Source organism: Felis catus, chromosome B4, assembly GCF_018350175.1.
Source record: "Felis catus isolate Fca126 chromosome B4, F.catus_Fca126_mat1.0, whole genome shotgun sequence".
NCBI classification, from domain to species: domain Eukaryota; kingdom Metazoa; phylum Chordata; class Mammalia; order Carnivora; family Felidae; genus Felis; species Felis catus.
In genome coordinates, this window is record NC_058374.1 from 83,011,255 (window position 1) to 83,031,097 (window position 19,843).

Below are 19,843 nucleotides of genomic sequence, written 5' to 3' on the forward strand. Positions count from 1 at the left end.
ATTTTGTGAGAGAGAGTATGAGCAGGGGAAGGGCAGAGAGAGAGGGAGAGAGAGAATCCCAAGAAGGCTCTGTGCTGACAGTGCAGGGCTTGAATTCATAAACTGTGAGATCATGACCTGAGCCGAAATCAAGAGAGTTGGACGCTTAACCAACTAAGCCACCCAGGCGCCCCCAGGAATTTATTTTTGTATATGGTAGCAGATAGGGATTTTTTTTTAATGTTTATTTTTGAGAGTGCGTGTATGCCCACGTGAGCTGGGGAGGGGCAGAGAGCAAAGGAGAGAGAGAATCCTAAGTAGGCTCTGAGTTGTTAGTGCAGAGCTCAGACTCATGGGGCTTGATCTCATGAACCATGAGATCATGACCTGAGCCAAAATCAGGAGTTGTTGCTTAATTGACTGAGCCACCCAGGTACCCGTAAAGATTTTATAAGTAATCTCTGCATTCAACACAGGGGCTCAACCTCACAACCTTGAGATCAAGAGTCATACAGTCCACTGACTGGGCCAGCCATGTACCCCACCAGATAGGGATTTTATGGCATTCTTTCAGAATGTTAATGAGTTGTCCTAGCACCAGATTATTATATCATCATATTTGAATTAATGTATTATTAACATGGTGAATTAAATTAAAAATTAATGGTGGGGCCCCTGGGTGGCTCAGTCAGTTAAGCATCTGACTGCAGCTCAGGTCATGATCTCACAGTTTGCAAGCCCTGCATCAGACTTGGTGCTGACAGCTCGGAGCCTGGAGCCTGCTTCAGATTCTGTGTCTCCCTCTCTCTCTCCCTCCCCCACTTGCACTCTGTCTCTCTCTAAAAAATAAAACATTAAAAAAAATTTTTTTATTAAAAATGGTGAATTAAATTGTCACCTTTGTCATATAATAAATATTGGGGTTTGTTTCTGTATCCTTTATCCTCTTTCAGTGCTCATGGTGTCTGTTCTTATTCCAGTGATGCGTTGACTTGATCACAGTGGCTTTCATAATATGGTCCAATATAAGACAAACCTGTTCCAAATTTTTCAGTCTTTTTGCTATTTTTGGCATTTACTCTTCTGTATAAAGTTTATGATTGATCATTTTATCTAATTTTTGGAAAACTGATAATTTAAAAAAAAATTTTTTTTAACGTTTATTTATTTTTGAGACAGAGAGAGAGCATGAACAGGGGAGGGGCAGAGAGAGAGAGGGAGACACAGAATCTGAAACAGGGTCCAGGCTCTGAGCTGTTAGCACAGAGCCCGACGCGGGGCTCGAACTCACGGACCGTGAGATCATGACCTGAGCCGAAGTCGGACACTTAACCGACCAAGCCACCCAGGCGCCCCGGAAAACTGATAATTTTAATTAGAATTACATTAAATTGATTAGTTTAAGAGAACTGACTTTTTTTTTTTTGAGAATTGACTTTTTAAAAAGTATTCCCTCCACCCAAGATTTGGTATTTCTTTTCATGTTTTTAAGTCTCTTTTTATGTCCATCAACAAGGTTTTCGTGTTGTTTACATAGGTCTTATACTTTTCTTGTTGAATATATTCCTAAGTGTTCCATAGTTTTTATAAGCATTTCTAGGTACTTCTGGATACACTGAAGAAAAGCTATTGGTTTATGTTCATCTATCTTGTATGCAGCTACCATGCTAAATACTACTACTAGCATTTTTTTTTTACTGAGTCTTTTAAGTTTTTTAGGTATACAGTTATATCATCAGTGCAAAATCATAGCTTTCTCTTTCTTTCCAATTTTATGCCATTGTGTTCTTATCTAATTGTAACCTGTTTGACCCTACTGTAAACTACTATTTTCATAAATGCCGGGGTTTTAATATTTCTTTGTTTAGGTTAATGTTAACAGCTAGGTTTTGGTAATAGCTTTCAATATATGTATGTAGTTTCTAGTCTCTATTTCACTTTTTGGTGTTTTTTTTGTTTGTTTTTAATAAATTGCTGCTGGATTTTATCAAATGCCTTTTCAGCATCTCATACTATGGCTTTCTCCTTCAATTTTGACTTTTGTTTATAGAGTATCTGATGTTGAACAATCCTTATATTTATGGGGTAAACCTACTTGTTTATTGTGATGCATTTCTAGTTTCTCATTGCTAATTTTTTTCCATTTTAAAATTGAGATATACTTCATATGCCATAAAGTTCACCCACTAAAATCAAAACCACACTCAGATATCACCTTACACCAGTCAGAGTGGCTAAAATGAACAAATCAGGAGACTATAGATGCTGGCAAGGATGTGGAGAAACGGGAACCCTCTTGCACTCTTGGTGGGAATGCAAACTGGTGCAGCCATTCTGGAAAACAGTGTGGAGGTTCCTCAAAAAATTAAAAATAGACCTACCCTATGACCCAGCAATAGCACTGCTAGGAATTTACCCAAGGGATACAGGAGTACTGATGCACAGGGGCACTTGTACCCCAATGTTTATAGCAGCACTCTCAACAATAGCCAAATTATGGAAAGAGCCTAAATGTTCATCAACTGACGAATGGATAAAGAAATTGTGGTTTATATACACAATGGAATACTGCGTGGCAGTGAGAAAGAATGAAATGTGGCCTTTTGTAGCAACGTGGATGGAACTGGAGAGTGTTAAGTGAAATAAGTCATACAGAGAAAGACAGATACCATATGTTTTCACTCTTATGTGGATCCTGAGAAACCTAACAGAAGTCTATGGGGGAGGGGAAGAAAAAAAAAAGAGGTTAGAGAGGGAGAGAGCCAAAGCATAAGAGACTCTTAAAAACTGAGAACAAACTGAGGGTTGATGGGGGGGTGGGAGGGAGGGGAGGGTGGGTGATGGGTATTGAGGAGGGCACCTTTTGGGATGAGCACTGGGTGTTGTGTGGAAACCAATTTGACAATAAATTTCATATTTAAGAAATTTTTAAAAAATAAAAATAAATTCACCCACTTAAAGTAGACAAGTCTGTAATTTCTAGCATAATTTGCAAAGTTATGCAAGTATCACCACTGTCTAATTCCAGAATATTTTTATCACCTCAGAAAGAGACTCTGTACCCATTAGTAGTCACTGCCCATTCTCCCTCACCCACACCCCCTGGCAACCACTAATATACTTTCTAGGGGTATAGATTTGTCGACTGTGGATACTTCATATAATTGGAAGCATACAGGGCTCTTGGGTGGCTGGATCGGTTGAGCCTCCGACTTTGGCTTGGATCATGATCTCACAGTTCATGGGTCCGAGCCCCATGCCGGGTTCTGTGTTGACAGCTCAGAGCCTGGAGCCTGCTTCGGATTCTGTGTCTCCCTCTCTGCCCCTCTCCACTCGTGCTCTGTCTCTTTCTCTCAAAAATAAAACATTAAAAAATTTTAAAAAAATAAATGGAAGCATACAGTATATGTCTTTTGTGTCAAGCTTCTTCCACTTAGCATGCTCTCAAGGTTTAGCGTGTTGTAGCATATAGCGGCACTTGGTTCTTTTTTATGACTGAATCAGTCACATTCCTTTGTGGGACTATACCACATTTTGCTATTCACTTATTAGTTGATGTCTCTTTGAGTTGTTTCTGCCTTTTGGGTATTGTGAATAATACTACTTTGAATGTTTGTGTACAATTATTGTGTCAACACATGTTTTAGTTTCTCTTGGGTATATACCTCCAAGTGAACTTGCTGGGTTACATAGGAACTCTGTGTTTAATTTTTTGAGCAGTTGCCAAACTGTTTTCCAAAGCTGCTGTACCATTTTACATTCCTGCCCGCAGTATATGACACTTGTTATCCTCTCCCTTTAATTACAGCCATCCTAGTGCGTATGAAGTTGTATCTCATCGTGGTTTTGATTTGCATTTCCCTAGTGACGAATGATGTTGAACCTCTTTCATGTGCTTATTGGCCATTTGTGAATCTTCTTAGAGAAGTATCTATTCCTATCCTTTGCCCATTTTTAAATTGGGTTATTTGTTGACATGTAAGAGTTGCTAATATATTTTATAAAGAGTTTATTCTTAATGTTTCTATGTTGTGAGGGGGCATTCCAACTTTTTTGGGGTTTTGCTGAAACCAAACTATCAGATCACTGGGAGAAACAGTGGTTTCTAGGCAGTTAATGTGTTTGTCTCTTTATTTTGTTTGCATTAGAGAGTAACTCAGACATCTCCTGTACAAGTACCTAACCCATCTTGGATGCACCACCAGTCATACCTCATGCAGCCTTCAGTGAGTGTTCAGAAGTGGGCAGAAGCCAAAGAGGCAATTTGATGTAAAGAAAAACAATGGGAAAAACAATGTAAAGAAAAACAATGTGGGTGTGAGTTCTGGCTTAGAACAAACTCAGAGTTTGTTATTCCGAGACAAGGACTCCTCCACGCCAATGAGCAGAGCTCCTGTTTCTGTTGTACAGCTGGGTTACTACTCACGTGTTGTTTCCCAGGAATTTTAAATGTCTGCCTTCAGTGGTCCTGATAGATGTGAATCACTAACCCTGTCCTTTGGTGCTGCCTCTAGGGTTCAGTTCTGACACCAGGGATGGATCACCCCATTTCTCTCCAGCCTGCCTCCATGATGGGACCTATTACCCAGCAGTTGGGCCACCTCTCCCTCAGCAGTACAGGCACGGTAAAGCAGGACATTTCTGATTTTCAACTCATACTGAGCAAGGGGTCCCTGTGTCATACTCTTCAGCATAAATACTTGTGAATGAGGGCGGTGGTTACTTCGGCATCAGTGAAGGCTCACTCAGATGAGGAGAGAAACAGAATACGGCCGTTCTGTTCCCCAGTTCACTCCTTTTAACTGATTCCTACTCGGAAAACTAAACAAATAGTGCTTCTGTCTACATAGCAGTTTATCCAGGAGCTCACACACATGTCCTTAGAAATCCTTACGAAAATCATAGAAAGAAGAATGCATGAAGCTCTTGAAGTTTCTCGTAGGTCGGCTGCATTCTGGCTTGCACAGGAGAGCTTCAAGGCTGTGTGATGAGCAAAAGCAGAAGGCAGGAAAGATCAGGAAAGGAAGGCATGGAGGTGGACGTCTCTCTAAACCAGTGCACTTTAGAACCACCTGAAGTGCTCTTGAAAAAGACAATTAGATTAGACTCTCTGGGGATGGAACATAGGCATCAGTGGTTTTTAAAGCTTCCCAGGGACTTTAAATGTAGCCAAAGAGCCCATCTCTGAGCCTGTTGCTGGTTTTCACTCTAGTACATGCCGACGGCTGCTGCTATGCAAGGAGCGTACATCTCCCAGTACACGCCTGTGCCGCCGTCCAGTGTCTCAGCTGAGGTAAGAGCTTTCTCGTCTCTTTGGATTGAGGATAGGACAACAAACAGGCAGACTTTCACCTGATCAAGATCTTCCTCTAACAGTGATGCTGGTTCTGTGTTCCCAGTCAGCTGGTAGGTATGTGAGTGAATGTAGGAAATAAGGACTTCGTCTGTGTCCTTGAATGAGGCCCTTCCTCACATTGGACAGACAGTGGTTAATGCTGCTCATACTGAGTAGTGTCTTGGGAAGAAGACAGAGTGCTCTAATCGTTGAGGAGGTGATGCTGTGTGCGCATGTGTGCGTGTGCTCTCACGGGTGTGCAGAAGGGGGTGGGTCTGGGTGGGTTCTAGTTAGGCTACTTTAGTGGGAAGTCACCAAAGGAATGTGTAAGGTGACCCTCCTACCTTGGCTGTGGTGCAGGAGAGTGGCGGCCAGCAAAATCAGGTGACGGTGGATGCTCCCTCAGATCATGGGGTCTACTCTTTCCAGTTCAACAAGTAACAGCGGTAAGAACCATAGGTTCTCATGTCTGTCATCCTCCTCCCTCCCCTCTCTGGCTTCTGCCTCCTTTAGGATCCCCCTCCCCGTCTGTGGTGAGTACAGGCCTACCTCTTTTTTGTGTGTTTTACTTTATTGAGCTTTGCAGATATTACATCTTTTTTTTTTTTTTTTTTTTTTTTACAAATTGAAGTTTTATGGCAACCTTGCTTTGAGCAAGTCTGTCAGCACCATTTTTCCAACAGCATTTACTCACTTCGTGTCTCTGTGTCACATTTTGGTAATTCTAAAATATTTCAAATTTTTTATACATTTGTTATGGTGATCTGTGATCAGTAATTATGACTTTCTGAAAGTTCAGGTGATGGTTAGCATTTTTAGCGATAAAGTACTTTGAAATTTAGGTATACTTATTTTTTTTTAGGCATAATGCTATTGCACACCTAACAGACTACAGTATAATGTAAACGTAGTTTCTGTATGTGCTGGGAAACCAAAAATTTCATTTGAACTTGCTTTATTGCGATACTTGCTTTATTGCAGTGGTCTGGAACCGAACTGCAATCTCTCTAAGGCATGCCTGTGCAAACGAATTCTTGGCGATGCTGATGCTCCCAGACTCCAGAGGGCCAACCAGGAATACAGACCATCTGTGGGTCCTGCTAACGACTACCACGCGGTCATCGTTTTTCACTGGCGGGGCCCTGGAAAGAGAAATCTACGCACTCCCTGCCCTCTGCTTATTCCTCCATTCCTGATGGAGCCTGGGGGAGCCGTCACTTTTTGTGTGTGCTTCAGCCAAGGAGATCAAAAGAACTGTTTTTCTTTTTTTTTTGCAAAGAAAGTTTTCTATTTTGTTTTCAACTGCAATATACTCTTTCCATATCCCAAAGAGACAGAGTGCCTGGAGCTTCTTCTCATCTTTACGCAAAACAGTGTTTGATGTGTTGGGCTTCTCTGGGGAGGCTTTAAAAATTTTTGTCATTTCTTTTTTTAAAAAAAGGAAAAAAAAGGTGTGAAAGAAAGAAAGATGCAGAAGTCCTACTGTGGACCCTCACACAGATTTTAGTTATGGGCTTATTTTGGTGTGTGTAGAAGAATATACAGACTTCAGAAGTTTCATTTTATAAAGTCTTAGTTCATACATCCCGTCTCTTCTCCACACATTTTATGCCTTCTTTCTCTCATCCAGACTGTTCTTTTTCTCTTTTCATACAGCAGAGCCTGCCCACTTTGCCTTTTTACAGTTTTTAATTTTGTGAATTTCTTTTTTGAATGAAATTTTGTGTGGACTTTTTAGAGGCCTGGGCAAGGGACAAGGTAGAACACTAAGCAGGCAGTGGAAGCAGCTTGTCCTCCCTCTGCCTTGCTGCATCCTCACAACCTTGGAAGAAAGACCAGGCTTTGCCTTCAGGAAAGAGAGATGTGATGCAGGCTTGTTAAACAGACAGTCCCACAGTCTTTGGAAGCCATCCTTGAGCCAAATTTGGATGAAGACTAGGTCTTTCCTGGAAAGTTCCAAAAGGGTGGACTTTCTGACTTCTGACTGATTCTTCAGATCACTGAGATCAACACCGTGTGAGGAAGTGTCTCTTCTCCAGCGACAGGTTTACAGGAATACCAGCTTTCCTGTTTTCCCGAAGGATCTTCTTTTTTGCCCGGGGTCTCTGTCCTGTCTTCCTATCACACATTGCTGTACTCAGATGAGCCTTTGCAACTGTGACCTTGTTGAATCGACTCGGGCTTTTTCCCCACTGTGGAAGATCATCTGCTTTATCTAGACCAGTAGTTCTGGTCTAGATGAAAAAACCAAGAAGGTGGTTTTGTCCCCTAGAGGCCACTTGGAAATCTCTGGAAATCTCATGCCTGGGGCTGGGGGCTGTGTGCTCTTGGCATCCAGTGGCCAGAGACCAAGGGTGCTGCTAAAATATCTTACAGTGCACAGGACAGCCCCAGCTCCCCCAGCAAAGAATTATTTGGCTCCAAATGTTGGTAGTGCCAAGGTTGAGAAACCTCATTGTGGACAGTGTTGTTACTGCCTCCTGTAACAGAGGACTTGGTAAGTTCCCACCCTAACCCTGGCTACACAGTGTCCTTTGACACTCAGTGTAACTAGTTGAGAGGGACGGAACTAGGGTCCTTGAATTTTCCCCAGGCTTTGACCTCGGACACCTCTGCATGCAGTGAGAGCTGCCCTCGAGAGGCACATGCACACACACGTTCAGCGGGATCCAGGTATGGGGACCGCTCTGTGTTGTGCACTGTGCAGGGTGGGAAGGACAAAGCTCTCTGTAACTGTCCGGGGCAACCTGCTCTACCCTTGTGTGTGTTTGGATCCCTTTTCCAGGGAACCGGAATATCAACAATAAATTTCCTTCTTGTGGAAGGACAACGGGGAGCTAGGACAGAAAAGGGCAATAAATCCCATCTCATTACTTACAAGGTTGGAATCCTTTGAAATCTATATTTTGCTCTTTAACTCCATCTCCTTTGCGAGCCCGGACTCTGTGACATGGAGACAGAGAGAAGGCCTTCGCGCATCCCCTCGAAGTAAGATCCTGTGACTGTCCTCTCCCAGCCACTACCTTGCGCACCGTGAGTTGTGCTCCCCTTCACTGCAAGGTCAGGTGCTTTTCACCAGTCCATGAGACAGAAAGCCAAGCCGAATGACAGAGAATGGAGAGATGGATGGGTGTTTGGTAGGCTGGCTGTTGGGAGAGGAAGGGGATGATGCGGAGGGAAAAGAAGCTGTGGTGTCAGTTCTTGTACATAGAGTTTGGACCCAGCTTCCCCATCCCACCCCTCCCCCGTCCCAGAAGTGAGTCTTTGTGCTCTCTGCCCCTCGACTGCCATTTTGTACAGCCCTGCAGGCAGGGGAGGTGGACAGCTTGGGTCATGTATAAAATGTAAAGGACATAATTGCCACTATTAATTTTCTCATAAGTAAGTCCCACCTCAGGAAGGGCTTATCCCTTGTAAAACAGCCCCAAACCCAGTAACTTTCTAGAAGGGTTTGGCCGACTGGGCAAGTAGCTCTTGTTTCTGAGTCTCCAAGTATGCCATAGATTTCTTATAAGTGGACTTGAAGAGGAGAAAAGAAATCCACAATCCTGTTCATTTGATTGATAATTTGGAGGCGCCTTGCTATACCCAGGAGCTTTAGTGCAGCAGGGGCCTTTCAGGTATAGAAACTGTTGTTCATGCAACTGTTGCCTCTCCTCCGCCCTCCCAGACATTTTTTTTTTAACTTAAAAAAAAAATTTTTCCCCAGAACTCTTGATAGTATTTTCTGTGTTGTTGTTGTTTTTTAATGTTTAAAGGGCCAGGGTTGTGCTTGTTTTAAATAATGAAGTTACCTTTTGTGTATTCGATTCATGTGAATCTACATAATGGGTTCTGTTGTGTTTCTGGTTTGGGCAGGTTGGAGCATGGGAAGTGGTGGGAGCCTGAAGTTATTTTTGTAGTAGTTAATGGCACTGTGGAATTTTAGTGTTTGGGTTATGCTCCTGTTTTCCCCCTAGTTGTTAGTTCATTTCTAACAGTCAGTTGCTAACATGGGTGAGTGATCGGAGAAAGGGGAGAATGAGGGATGCTTTTTCTCTCATGAAATAGCCTGTTAGTGGCAGCAGTGGCAGGGGACTTGTAGGAGGGCCTTCAAGCTCACAGCCTCGGGCCGGGCTAAAGTCTTTAAACACTGTGCCTAGTAGTTTCCGAATTGTCTTCACAAGAGCCAAGATCATACTGTCTGCATGTCACATCTCACCCCCACTCATTACAGATGCTTGTAACATTCTGAAAATATTTTGTGCTTTTCTGTTTTTGGTCAAATAGAATACATCAGAGTCCCTTCTTCACATGATATAATCCTTTTACTAGGCTTAGAGGCTGCCTGTCCTATCTCACATCAGTGTTCCTACTGTTCCTTTCACCCTCTGGGGTGATATTCAAACCCTAGGCTGATTAGACTTTTTGGAGGAGGGTGTGGGTAGAGGGTACGGAAGATGTGGGAATGACGATAGGGAGAGATGTTATTTTTTAAGACTGTTTTAAACCAAAGAGTTTGGAGAGCTGCCCAGACTAGGAAGCCTGGTGGCTCTGAAGAAGCAACAGCCATTGTCAGTAATAGATAGGGGTGGAGGACATTACGTTCGTCGAGGCTGAAGACTAGACGTGCTGCTCTACCAACCATTCCTGGGTTGGGCCACCTCAGCCTAGCTCCATTCCTCTTCCTTTCTTAACCTGGTCGGTGAGTTCATTCACCCCCTCGATGCCTGCAGTGCTCATTCCTTGCTGCTTCAGTGTCCTCCTAAGTATGGGTTGCCACTTTGCACCACATAGGTGCTTGAGAGGCCCAGCTGGGATGGGATGTTGCGGGGATCGTGGATGATTTAGTCTTTTTTTTGGAAGGGTGGAGGGTGGAGGGTGGAATTTCCTCCCTGCTCTGTTGTGCACATGCTCCACCTTCTGGGAGAGCAGGAGAACTGCACTCATGAAGGGCAACTGAGTTTCTTAACCAGTAGTAAGAAACTTGGGTCAATGATCAGGTCTCAACTTGTCCCCAGGCCCTGTTAAACTAGCTTCAGAGAAGAAGGTGGGGGTTGTGAAACTCGTATGTAAGGGCTAGGTGTTCAACTTGTGCCTGGCCACACCGATTCCTCTTTAAACCAATTACTCCGTTTTGGTGCTTAGCTACATTTTAGGTCCTTCCAGGCATTAGCAGAGCCCTATTTACTCAGCTTTTGTTAACCACTTTCTTTTGTAAGGAGGGTCTTCCTTCAGCCACTAAGGCCAGCCTGTGAGTTGTGTCACCCTTCTGATCTTTGCTGACCTTGCCAGGGGTGCTTCCCACAGGGCTGCAGTCATGACAGGTGCCCTCGTGCCCATTACCATTGCTCTTTCTCCCTGCCACATCCACTCCATGTACCAGAACTTCCTTGTCCTTGTTACACATCTACCTCACAATTTCACAGTTAAACAAGGGCATAGGCACCTGGTTTACCTCTGTACTCTGTCCTTCCCTTCATGAGCTGGAGGCTAGAAAGGGTTCATGATCAAATGCAGTAATTTCTATTTCTGAAATGTCTCCTTTGGGATTTTTAGCTCATTAATCACCCTGGAATAGTGTGCACTCTTCAGTTAGATCTCATTGTGATAGGCTCGGGGAGCGGGGACAGGCCATGTAATGACTGCCTAGGATGTTAATTAATGCTTGGGAGCCACTCCCAGAACCACCACCATTGGTGCACATCTCAGAACTTGAGGATTGAGGGAGTTGACCAGTGTGGCTGCTGTATAGCCAAGAAGGGTTAACAAGTATCAAAAAGGGAATTTGATTTTTATGGTGCTGGAAGCTGGTGTTCCTGTACCTTGTATCTTTAGAGGGTTCACCAAAATAAAACTTCCAGACTGGAGGGTGGGAAGATTTCCCAGCCCGAGTAAAGGTCCTCACTCCATTATGGTGTCCCTATCCCATTTTTTTGTGAGTGGTGCTTTCTTGCATGCACTCATCATCTTGGACAGAAGTTTAATTTATACTCAAATACATTTTGTACATTTTTTCCTTTATCCGGAAGCTTCTAGTTTTATACTCTTTTCGTGTCTATGCCAGTGCCACCTACCTTTTAGCTTATTCTTCCTTTTTGACCCTTGGTATTTTCATGTTCCTTCCCTACAATTTGGTAGAGCTTCATTTTGTCTTTCAACTTTTGTTTTGAAATAAAACACAAAAGTCTACCTCCTGGTGTTTTATCCATGGGGGGAAGTTGGGAGGTTGGTGATGGGCCCGTATCTGCTACTGTGGGAACACAAGTGGCAGCTTAGGAAGCCAAGGCGGCATCTCGCAAGGTGGGCACTAGGCACTCTGAATCCCACTTTGCTCCAGCACCTTGGCCAGGAGCACTAAGAATCTGTTCCATCCACGTAAACAGAAATCCTGCTCTCGATGCCTCTTGTACAGCAAAGGCCAAGCTTGGAGGTTTGGGGCTACACCTTGGAAGTTTAGGGGCATATTGCTCCCCTGCCTGCTGTCTCCTGTACAAGTCATACTCACCCTAACACCCAGTCTTTCCCTTAGGCAAGTGTGAGAACCTATGCTGGAGGGAAGATAAATACACAAGAGTCTTTTGAATCTCTATCAAATGTGGTTTTTATTTCAACTGACAAGCACTTTTCTACAGCTGCACTTGTGGAACATCACATGGCAAAAACAGGAGTTTTTTCTCTAGACCTTTTTTTTTCTTTTTTAAACCTTATTAAAAATGAGATTGGTCCTAAAAATATAGAAAGAAATAAATTTAAATTCACAAAAAACTGTACATTATCAAAAAGTCACTAAAACACCACATTTGGTTATATAAAAAGTCAAGTCCCTTTTGTTGTAAAAGGAACATGGAAACTTGTTGGTGTCGATGGTGTGGTTTCTTCCTGTTACCAGACTGATAGAGGGGAGGGGAAACAAAGGGGCAGGGGGTGGGTTTTATTATTTTTTTTTTACCTGCCTTCCCTACCGAATACTCTTATTTGACAAGAAGAGAAAAATCCACCTAGCTCAAGGGGCAGTGAAGATGAGGGAAAGAAACATGAGAAATGGCCCCTTTGATCATGCCCTACCCCACCCCCCTTAAAGCCCCCACTTCTTCAAACTGAGGCTAGGACTCCACCCCACCTTAAGAGTGCCTGGTCCCTAGGGAAAGAGATGGAGCTGGGAGAGGAATACAAAACAGGAACATGGAGATTTCACTCCCCCGTCCACCTCGCCTCCAACAATAGAAATTAATCTAGTACATTTTATACCAGGGGAAAACTGCCATGGGGAGAAAGAAGAGCCCCCAACTATAACAGTTCCAAACGTTTGACTAACACAAACTTTGTTACAGCGCAGTTATTTAGATAAAATATAAATATTTATGCATAATATAAAGTCAATTCAAATATTCTTCAATCCACCTCTTAAAAGCAAAAAAAAAAAAAAAAAACCAACAAAAAAACATAAAATTAAAAGTTTTGAGGTTTATCTGACAGAAAAGGCGACTTTAGAAATAGGCCATGGGGGAGGTGGGGGGCATAAAGGAATAAGAAAGGGGCTGCCCCAGGACCTCCCCACACTGCCCCCCACCCCCTTCAGTGGCTGTCCAGTGCTGCCAGAAGGACAAGGAATGCTCCACCTTGCCTGGCACGCCCTCCCCCACCAATGGAACATTTCTTGGTCACCTGGGCTCTCTGCTTGGGCCGCCAGCAGCCGCCTCCCCAGTGCAAGTACCCGTAATCTCTGATGGGAGGGGCTCTGCTGAGCAGGAGAGCAGGGGGTGGGGGCCCATGGCTGTGGCTGGGAGTTAGCAGCTTTCCTCTCACAAGCTGGGGCTTAACCTGGGCATAGTCACATGTAGGGCAGCGGTGGGCCCAGAGCCCTCTTCCCTACTCTCTTGTGCTCTGGGGTCTCTGCTGCTGGGAAAGGGGCCCCGGGTATGAAGTAGGTAAGGGAAGAAAAGCACAACTAAACCCACAGAAGCTCATGGGATTAGGAAAAGATCCAGTTCTACCCCTCTCCCTACAGAAGCTTAAGACTCCAAGCTACTGAAAGGAGAGGGAGTTCCTGCTGAAAGATTGCACAGTTTGAAGAGGCTGGAACAGAAATGCCTGGGAGAGGAGACACAGCCTTATACCCAGAAAAACTGCTCCTGTGGTTTCCCAAGGACAAAAATGTGATGGTTTGAAACACTAGGGAAGGTGGAAATAAAAACAGATACTTAGGGAACCTGGATGCCATCAAACAACACAGGGCACAATCACAGCATCCTCCCACCCTCCCCCCTTCTCCCACTCCCTCACACACACCACACATACCCACAGACAGACACACACACACACACACACCTCTCTCTGAGGCCAGCTGATTGCTACCTGGCCTCCATCTTGGGAGTGCGCCCAAACTCAGCAGTAGTTGTCCCTGAGGAGTTCCCAAGAGGGAGGTTTGGGTAAGAGGTGGGGAAGGAGGCTGGAAGGCCCAGGGTCCAGGGTGCCTCCCTGCCCTCTCCCCAGCTACTGAGTTTCAAAAAAGGCTAGAAACTCAGCACATGAGGAGTATCCAACATTATAAATGGGATAGCTATTGGCAGGAAGATGAGGACAGAGAGAAAGACAGGGACCTCTGAACTTCTTTTTCCTCTGAAGGGAAAAAAGATTTGGGGGAAGAGAGAGGGGGAGAGGAACCCGTACACGATAGTTTTACATTATTGGATGAGAGAAAATCTGAAAGTAGGGAAAAGGAAAAATTGAGAAAGTGAGAAGCAGGGGAGGGACTGAACATGGAAGCAGCATGTTCAGGGCCCGGTGTCCGGCTCGACACACTTGGGAGTTAAGTCCACTTTACTGGCCGTCACTGCGGGTCCACACACAGTACAGAGTGTTTCTCGGTTTCACACATTCACTAGAACTATTGCTATTGTTAAACAGCCCCAGAATGCTGGGGCACGTACAGGGAAGGAGAAGAAGCTGGGAAGAGGAAGCAGGGACTTCTTTCCTCCTCCTCATTTTAAATTAGGAAATAAAACAGAAAGGAAAAATTATTTCTTTCTTTCTTTTTTTGGCTTTCAGTCCAGAAGGACCTCATCTCTGCCCCTCTTATTTGAGGAGCAAGAGGAGGAAAGGGAGAAAGGGGTGTAGGTAGGGATAAGAGGACGTAGGGCGCTGCCAAGGGTGGGGTCAAAAATCAGGATTAGATCTCTGACTTGAGTCTGGACCCAGGGCAGCATCAGCAGGTAAGAATGGCAGGGTATTTTTTGTTTGGAGGGCAGGGGAGATGCCACCAGGTGACTCCCCACCTCCCGTGCCTCACAGATTGGCCTGTTTTCCCTGATAAAACTCCTCCCAGCGGCTCTCGAAGAAGCGGCGCATGATGTGCCCAGCCTTGCCCACTTCAGAGTCATCCTCATTGAAGGTCTGGCAGTTGTCAAAGACCAGGAGTGCGTCTGCCGCGAACTCCTCCGAGCTGGTATACCTGGGCAGGATGGAGGCAGAGCTGTGAGTAGGGGTGGGGGGTGGGGGGGAGGAAGTTACAGTAGCGACACACAGCCAGGGGAGGTGCTGATGTCTACCTACCCTCCCCGGAGCAGTCGCTCCCGCATGGTGGAAAAATCCATAGGGTTTTTGATAATGCGCCGGTACCCGCTCACCAAACGTGGGTTCACGGGCTCCAGGAAAGGCCAAGCTGCGTCATGGGACTCCATCTCCATCAAGATAATCCTGTCATTTCATTAAAGGGACAGAGAAGGCTGCATCACAGGAAGCACATACCCTGACCCCTCTTAGCCCTTTACTGAGGCAAAGGTAGAGCCAGAAGTCCCCAGAATTCATTCAACTCACTCGCAAAATGTGAGATCACTGTGGTGGTTCCGCATGGAGAGTCGTCGCCGCTTGGAGGGGGACAGCCCTTCTTCTGAGTAGCGGGGCGCCGCTGGGCTTTCTCGACCCCTTGACAGTACCCGGCGTCGGCGGCCATCCCCCTCTGGGAAGTTCAGCTCATAACTACTTTTCCGCTTCTGGCCTCGTTTTGGGAAACCAGGCTTCTGAGTGAATCCTCCCTCTACCTGCTGAGGATGGGAAAAGGTGAGATGAGTAACAGCTGGACGGGTACTCTGCTTACCCTCCAGTTCATTACAATCCCTGCTTGTCTAAGTGTGATTGAGGCTTCGAAATACTTCCACACATGTGCATCTATTCACGTAAGCCAATAAAGGAGGTAAAAGGAAAAGTATAATCATGAGGAAAGCAAGTGAGGCTACAGAATTTAAGTGACTTTTCCAAAGAAGGACCAGAAACAACCCAGGTCTCCTAGCACCCAGCCTGGAGCTCTTTCCAAGGAGAGACTGTGGCATGGTAAGAAGTGGTTATCTGTAGGACTAGTAACAAATGGGGTGAGAAAGAAAACCTTTGACTTAGAAGCGAGAATGAGAAAGCAGAAGCCTTACCTGGGCCAAACATACTGCACAGAACCAATCTCCTTCTGGGACAGCCTCCATCTTGGGCCGATGGCAGTAAATGTGGCAGCCGCGGTCACACCCATCACAAAGCAGAAGAAACTCATCATTGTCACCCTTCCGGCAGACGAGACAGGTCTAGACCCAGGATATGAAGAGGCGAGGTGAGCCCTCAAGCCTCTGCCTGCTAGTGACCCCACCCACCGGGCTGGCTGTCCCAGCTTCTTACCACTTTGTTGACGGACTTCTCCCAGGCAATCGACCTCTCCAGCTGGCCCAGGCACAAGCACACCTGGGCCGCACTCCTGCACCGCTCAAGGGTCTGTCGCCATGCTCGAATGCGAGGGGTGATCTCATATGATCTGGGGGAAGAAGGTGGCGATCTTTGGATGAGGAGCAGGGCCCATTAAACTTACCCCTTCTCCCCAAGACTGAGAATGGGCGAGAGGGATCACTCACATCTCTGTAGTGGTGCACTGGGGGGCACTACTGGGCGTGCTGAGCAAGGCCTTCTCTAGCACCACCTCATGAGCTGGCCAGAGGGGCTCCCGCAGATACCGCCGCTCCACATTCTGCTCCAGGGCAGCCAGCCGCATCACAGCCAGGTCCAGAGGGTTGGTAGTTTTACGCTGGGGTGCCAGTCCTTCCCTACCTCGACCTCTCCAGGTGATATCCTCCTGAGAGTCAGGTAGATGCTCACAGTAGGACAAGTCTTCACGAGTAGAGTCTGGGCTGGGACAGGTCCAGCCCTGCAGGTGGGAGAGAGGAACAAAACTCATTGTAATTAAGCATAGAAAAAAAATTAGCATCATAAGAGGTCACTTGTGAAGTGAGCACCCAAGGTTTTTCCTAACAGAGTCCAAGAGATGAACACCTCCCCCTCAACTTCCTAGCCAGTGCCAGCCCCAGTGTACCCGAATCTGCAGATCAGACAGGATAACCCGCTGTTCCAGCTCCTCTACCCACTGAAGCACGGCCAGGTCTGTCTCATAGGTCTTCTCTTTGGGGCACCAGCTCATAATCCCTTCTTGAGAGGCAGGTAGCTGACTGGGCTCAAAGATGGGGTCTGAGAACACAGAAGACAGAGGGAAAGGCCCATCAATCAGGCTCTTGTCCACAGCAGCAGCTCAACATTTACTCTTGGCTCTTCAGCTTTGGGTCAAAGTATCTTACCAGTTGAAGGTCGTAGGCAGACTTCCTGTAAGAAGTCCCTGTGCTTGTTTAGGTGTTTGTGAAGTGCCTTTTCTCGGATGCCTCGGGGGTGCAGGGCCTTGAGCGTGGCATCCAGTGTCTCAGGATCTTGGATGCACCACCAGCCAGAGCACATCTCTGTGAAGAGTTTACGTGTGGGGGTGGGGAGCGGGAACTAGCTATGAATTCCATGGCCTCTATCTGATGCCACCCCAAAGGTACTCACCTGCGGGGACGGGCTGGGCAGTCAGCTGGGTTAGATAACGCTGCTCTATCTGTTTGAAGAACTTACTGGGGGGTCTCCCTCTCCGTTTTGGCTGTCCTAGCCCTGTGAGACTCTGTGGTGTTCCCCCAGGGTCTCCTGCTCGCCTCTTAGCGGCCATCCCAGGTAAAGGGGTAGAAGAGAGCTGCACTGGAGAACAGGGGTTGGCAGCACTGGGTCTACTCATCTGTGAGATGAAACGTAAGGAGATGAGGGTATTTTAGTGTTTAGAGGAACCTAATGGCCCTACCCCTTGCCCCAGCTTCAGCAACAGCCCGCACCCAAGCAGTGGAGCCTGTAGCAAGATGAAGTCAATTGCATACCACGAATTCTGGCTACTTACTGGCTTGGAGGAGGCAGGTTGCTGAGGGGAGAGTGTAGGCTGGTCCTCAGAAACTGCAGGGGGTGGTGTAGGGGCAGCATTGCAAGGCATCTGGGCTGAGAAGTTAAACCAGGGAGCTTGAGAATCGGGGATGGATTCTGCCTCATCAGGCTCTGGCTCCTCCAAGGGCTGTGTTGGGGTTGGGTCCAGTTTTCCAGGGCTGCTGTCAGGTGTGAGGACTGAGCTGCTCAGTAGGGAGCCATGGCTCTGAGTCTGGCTCAGCCAAGACAGGAAGGCTGACTGGCTGAGGTCATGCTGGCTCTGACCCAAGGACAAGGGGGAGCCTTCTGGCTCCAGGAACCCATTTTGGGATTGGGGATGGAGCTGAAGCTGGGGTTGGGGCTGAGCATGAGCCTGAAGCTGAGGATGGGGCTGAATTTCAGGCTGAAGCTGGGCATCAGGCTGTTCTGAACCCTGACCCCTAACAGGGGATTTAAGGTGCCTAGGTTGCATAGACCCAGGCTTAGTTTTCCGAGGTCGGCCTCGGGCCCGGGCAGGAGTACTGGCAGAGGTGCTGGAGCCAGCTAACTCCTTCTTCAGAGAGAAGGGAGCTGGGCTGGGGGCTGGATGGGCTGCCACTTTTAAGGAGTCAGTTTCCTGCTTTATCACATCCTCAGGAACTGTAAAGAGAAAGTGAAGAGCTTAAGACATACACTGATATATAAGGAGAAGAATGAATGAATAATACTGGATATACATTTTATTTTTCTCTTGGACTTAATCCCCCTGCCCTGCCCCCTCCTTGGCTTGAGATTCAATTGGGAACAACTTGTTATGCCAGTAAACAAAGTATCTGGGAAAGAAACACTATTCTCAAGTAATCATCAGAAGCAGCATAATCATAAGCTAACATTAAGAACCAGATAGATGTAAAACGCTATCCTAAGAACTAACTCATTCTAATCCTCTCAATCACCCTATGAAGTACACATACTATTATTATCTCCCCTTTATAAATGAAGAAACTGAAGCATATAGCTAGCTGGTAAATGGCAGAGCAAGTAGGTAGGAAGTCTTACTCCAGAGTCTGTTCTTTTAACCACTATACTACACTGATTCTCATAAAATGAAAAAAGCCCAAAAAGACTAGACAGAAGAAAAGGAACTGGTTAACTTTGGTTAGATAGGACTCAATTCAGGCTCCCATAAAACACCTACCTAAGCTCTCCTCTGTTCCTTCCACAAAGATACCAGCCAAATAGGGCAAGACCCAATAGCGGCGTCTGTAGCGGTCCTGACCCAAGGAGACTGCCCGAAGCATCTGGGATGAATGAAGCAGCTTTTTTCGAAAGAAGAGCTGACGCTGGGTAGGCAGCAGAAAAAGAAGATGAATAAAAAACACATTTCCAAAGAGTAACTCTGTCCGATACATGGGAAAAGGGCAATGGCTCTCAGCTTCCCTATAAAATTGATACCATCTGGGACCCCACTCATAAGGTGATCAAATCTCTCGCAGCCCACATCTCCAGCTCCTGGGAGGTTAGGAGCACAATACCTTGCTGAGTTTTTCTATTTGGCGCTCTAGCTCTGGGATGCTTGATGCTGTGGCATCAACCTGAAAAAGAAACAAATGGACAATGAGAGAAAGGGAATTATTAGAATCAAGAAAGAGAAAAAAAAATCGGTTTTCTAACTCCCACTGTCCTCAATGTGTGGCTAGTACCTCTCCATCTCTTCGACCCCTACGGCCATGGACAGTCGCCACAGTCTCTTCCTCTTCCTCTTCCTCCATGCCACTGGTCTCCTCCATGATTCGAGAACTGCGCCTCCGCCCCAGGCCCTCCTCTGGCCCTTGCATCTCTACCTCCGGTCGCCCAGTTCGCTTGGCCAGAGCAGTTTTCAGTCTTGAAACAGATTAAAGGAAGCTGTGGTAAGGAACTTGAGACTGCCACAAAAGGAACACCTGGAATCTAAGCCATCCTGAGCCCTGGGGTAAGATCCCGGCCCCAGGGGAGAGGCTATGCGTAGCATCGAGTTCCAGGCAAAAGGAAGTCTTGGCTATGCTTCACCCTTTTCCCCTTCTCTCCTCTCTGGGCTCCATCCTCTGTCCTGTGCCTACCTCCGGAGCCGGCCTTCGACAATCCACTTGTTTTTCCTGTAGCTGGACATACTCTCCAGAGTCTTGTCAATCTCACTGGAGGAGAACAGGGAATGAGATTTTGAGGTAGAAGTGGTAACAAACACAGAAAAGAAGGGAGACTCAAGGGTGAAGGGGCTGTAGCTGAACAGGAGTTTCATCCTAGAAGGGCACCTGGGTGGCTCAGTCAGTTAGTTAAGCTTCC

At 46.3% G+C, this 19,843-nt stretch overlaps 2 protein-coding genes across 10 annotated transcripts in view; one reads left to right on the top strand and one right to left on the bottom strand.

The window, feature by feature from the left end:
* RBMS2 (RNA binding motif single stranded interacting protein 2) overlaps nt 1-11,485 on the top strand; it is a 73,568-nt gene extending 62,083 nt beyond the window's left edge. For all 3 annotated transcript variants that reach the window (XM_045061948.1, XM_011284102.4, XM_011284101.4), the window contains 5 exons: nt 4,128-4,205; nt 4,494-4,604; nt 5,192-5,272; nt 5,675-5,760; nt 6,296-11,485. In XM_045061948.1, the coding sequence (XP_044917883.1) occupies nt 4,128-4,205; nt 4,494-4,604; nt 5,192-5,272; nt 5,675-5,755 (351 nt within the window). In that variant the 3' untranslated portion in view covers nt 5,756-5,760; nt 6,296-11,485. The remainder of the gene's footprint in view (nt 1-4,127; nt 4,206-4,493; nt 4,605-5,191; nt 5,273-5,674; nt 5,761-6,295) is intronic.
* Nucleotides 11,486-11,879: 394 nt separating this feature from the next.
* BAZ2A (bromodomain adjacent to zinc finger domain 2A) overlaps nt 11,880-19,843 on the bottom strand; it is a 34,722-nt gene continuing 26,758 nt past the window's right edge. For 6 of the 7 annotated variants that reach the window (XM_006933827.5, XM_023257145.2, XM_019835089.3 and 3 more), the window contains 14 exons: nt 19,621-19,695; nt 19,225-19,405; nt 19,057-19,116; nt 18,720-18,864; nt 17,523-18,181; nt 17,144-17,366; nt 16,900-17,055; nt 16,641-16,792; nt 16,186-16,475; nt 15,956-16,088; nt 15,718-15,864; nt 15,113-15,339; nt 14,849-14,992; nt 11,880-14,747 (listed from right to left, as the gene is read on the bottom strand). In XM_006933827.5, the coding sequence (XP_006933889.1) occupies nt 14,582-14,747; nt 14,849-14,992; nt 15,113-15,339; nt 15,718-15,864; nt 15,956-16,088; nt 16,186-16,475; nt 16,641-16,792; nt 16,900-17,055; nt 17,144-17,366; nt 17,523-18,181; nt 18,720-18,864; nt 19,057-19,116; nt 19,225-19,405; nt 19,621-19,695 (2,758 nt within the window). In that variant the 3' untranslated portion in view covers nt 11,880-14,581. The remainder of the gene's footprint in view (nt 14,748-14,848; nt 14,993-15,112; nt 15,340-15,717; nt 15,865-15,955; nt 16,089-16,185; nt 16,476-16,640; nt 16,793-16,899; nt 17,056-17,143; nt 17,367-17,522; nt 18,182-18,719; nt 18,865-19,056; nt 19,117-19,224; nt 19,406-19,620; nt 19,696-19,843) is intronic. The other variant, XM_019835092.3, reaches the window with a different exon arrangement.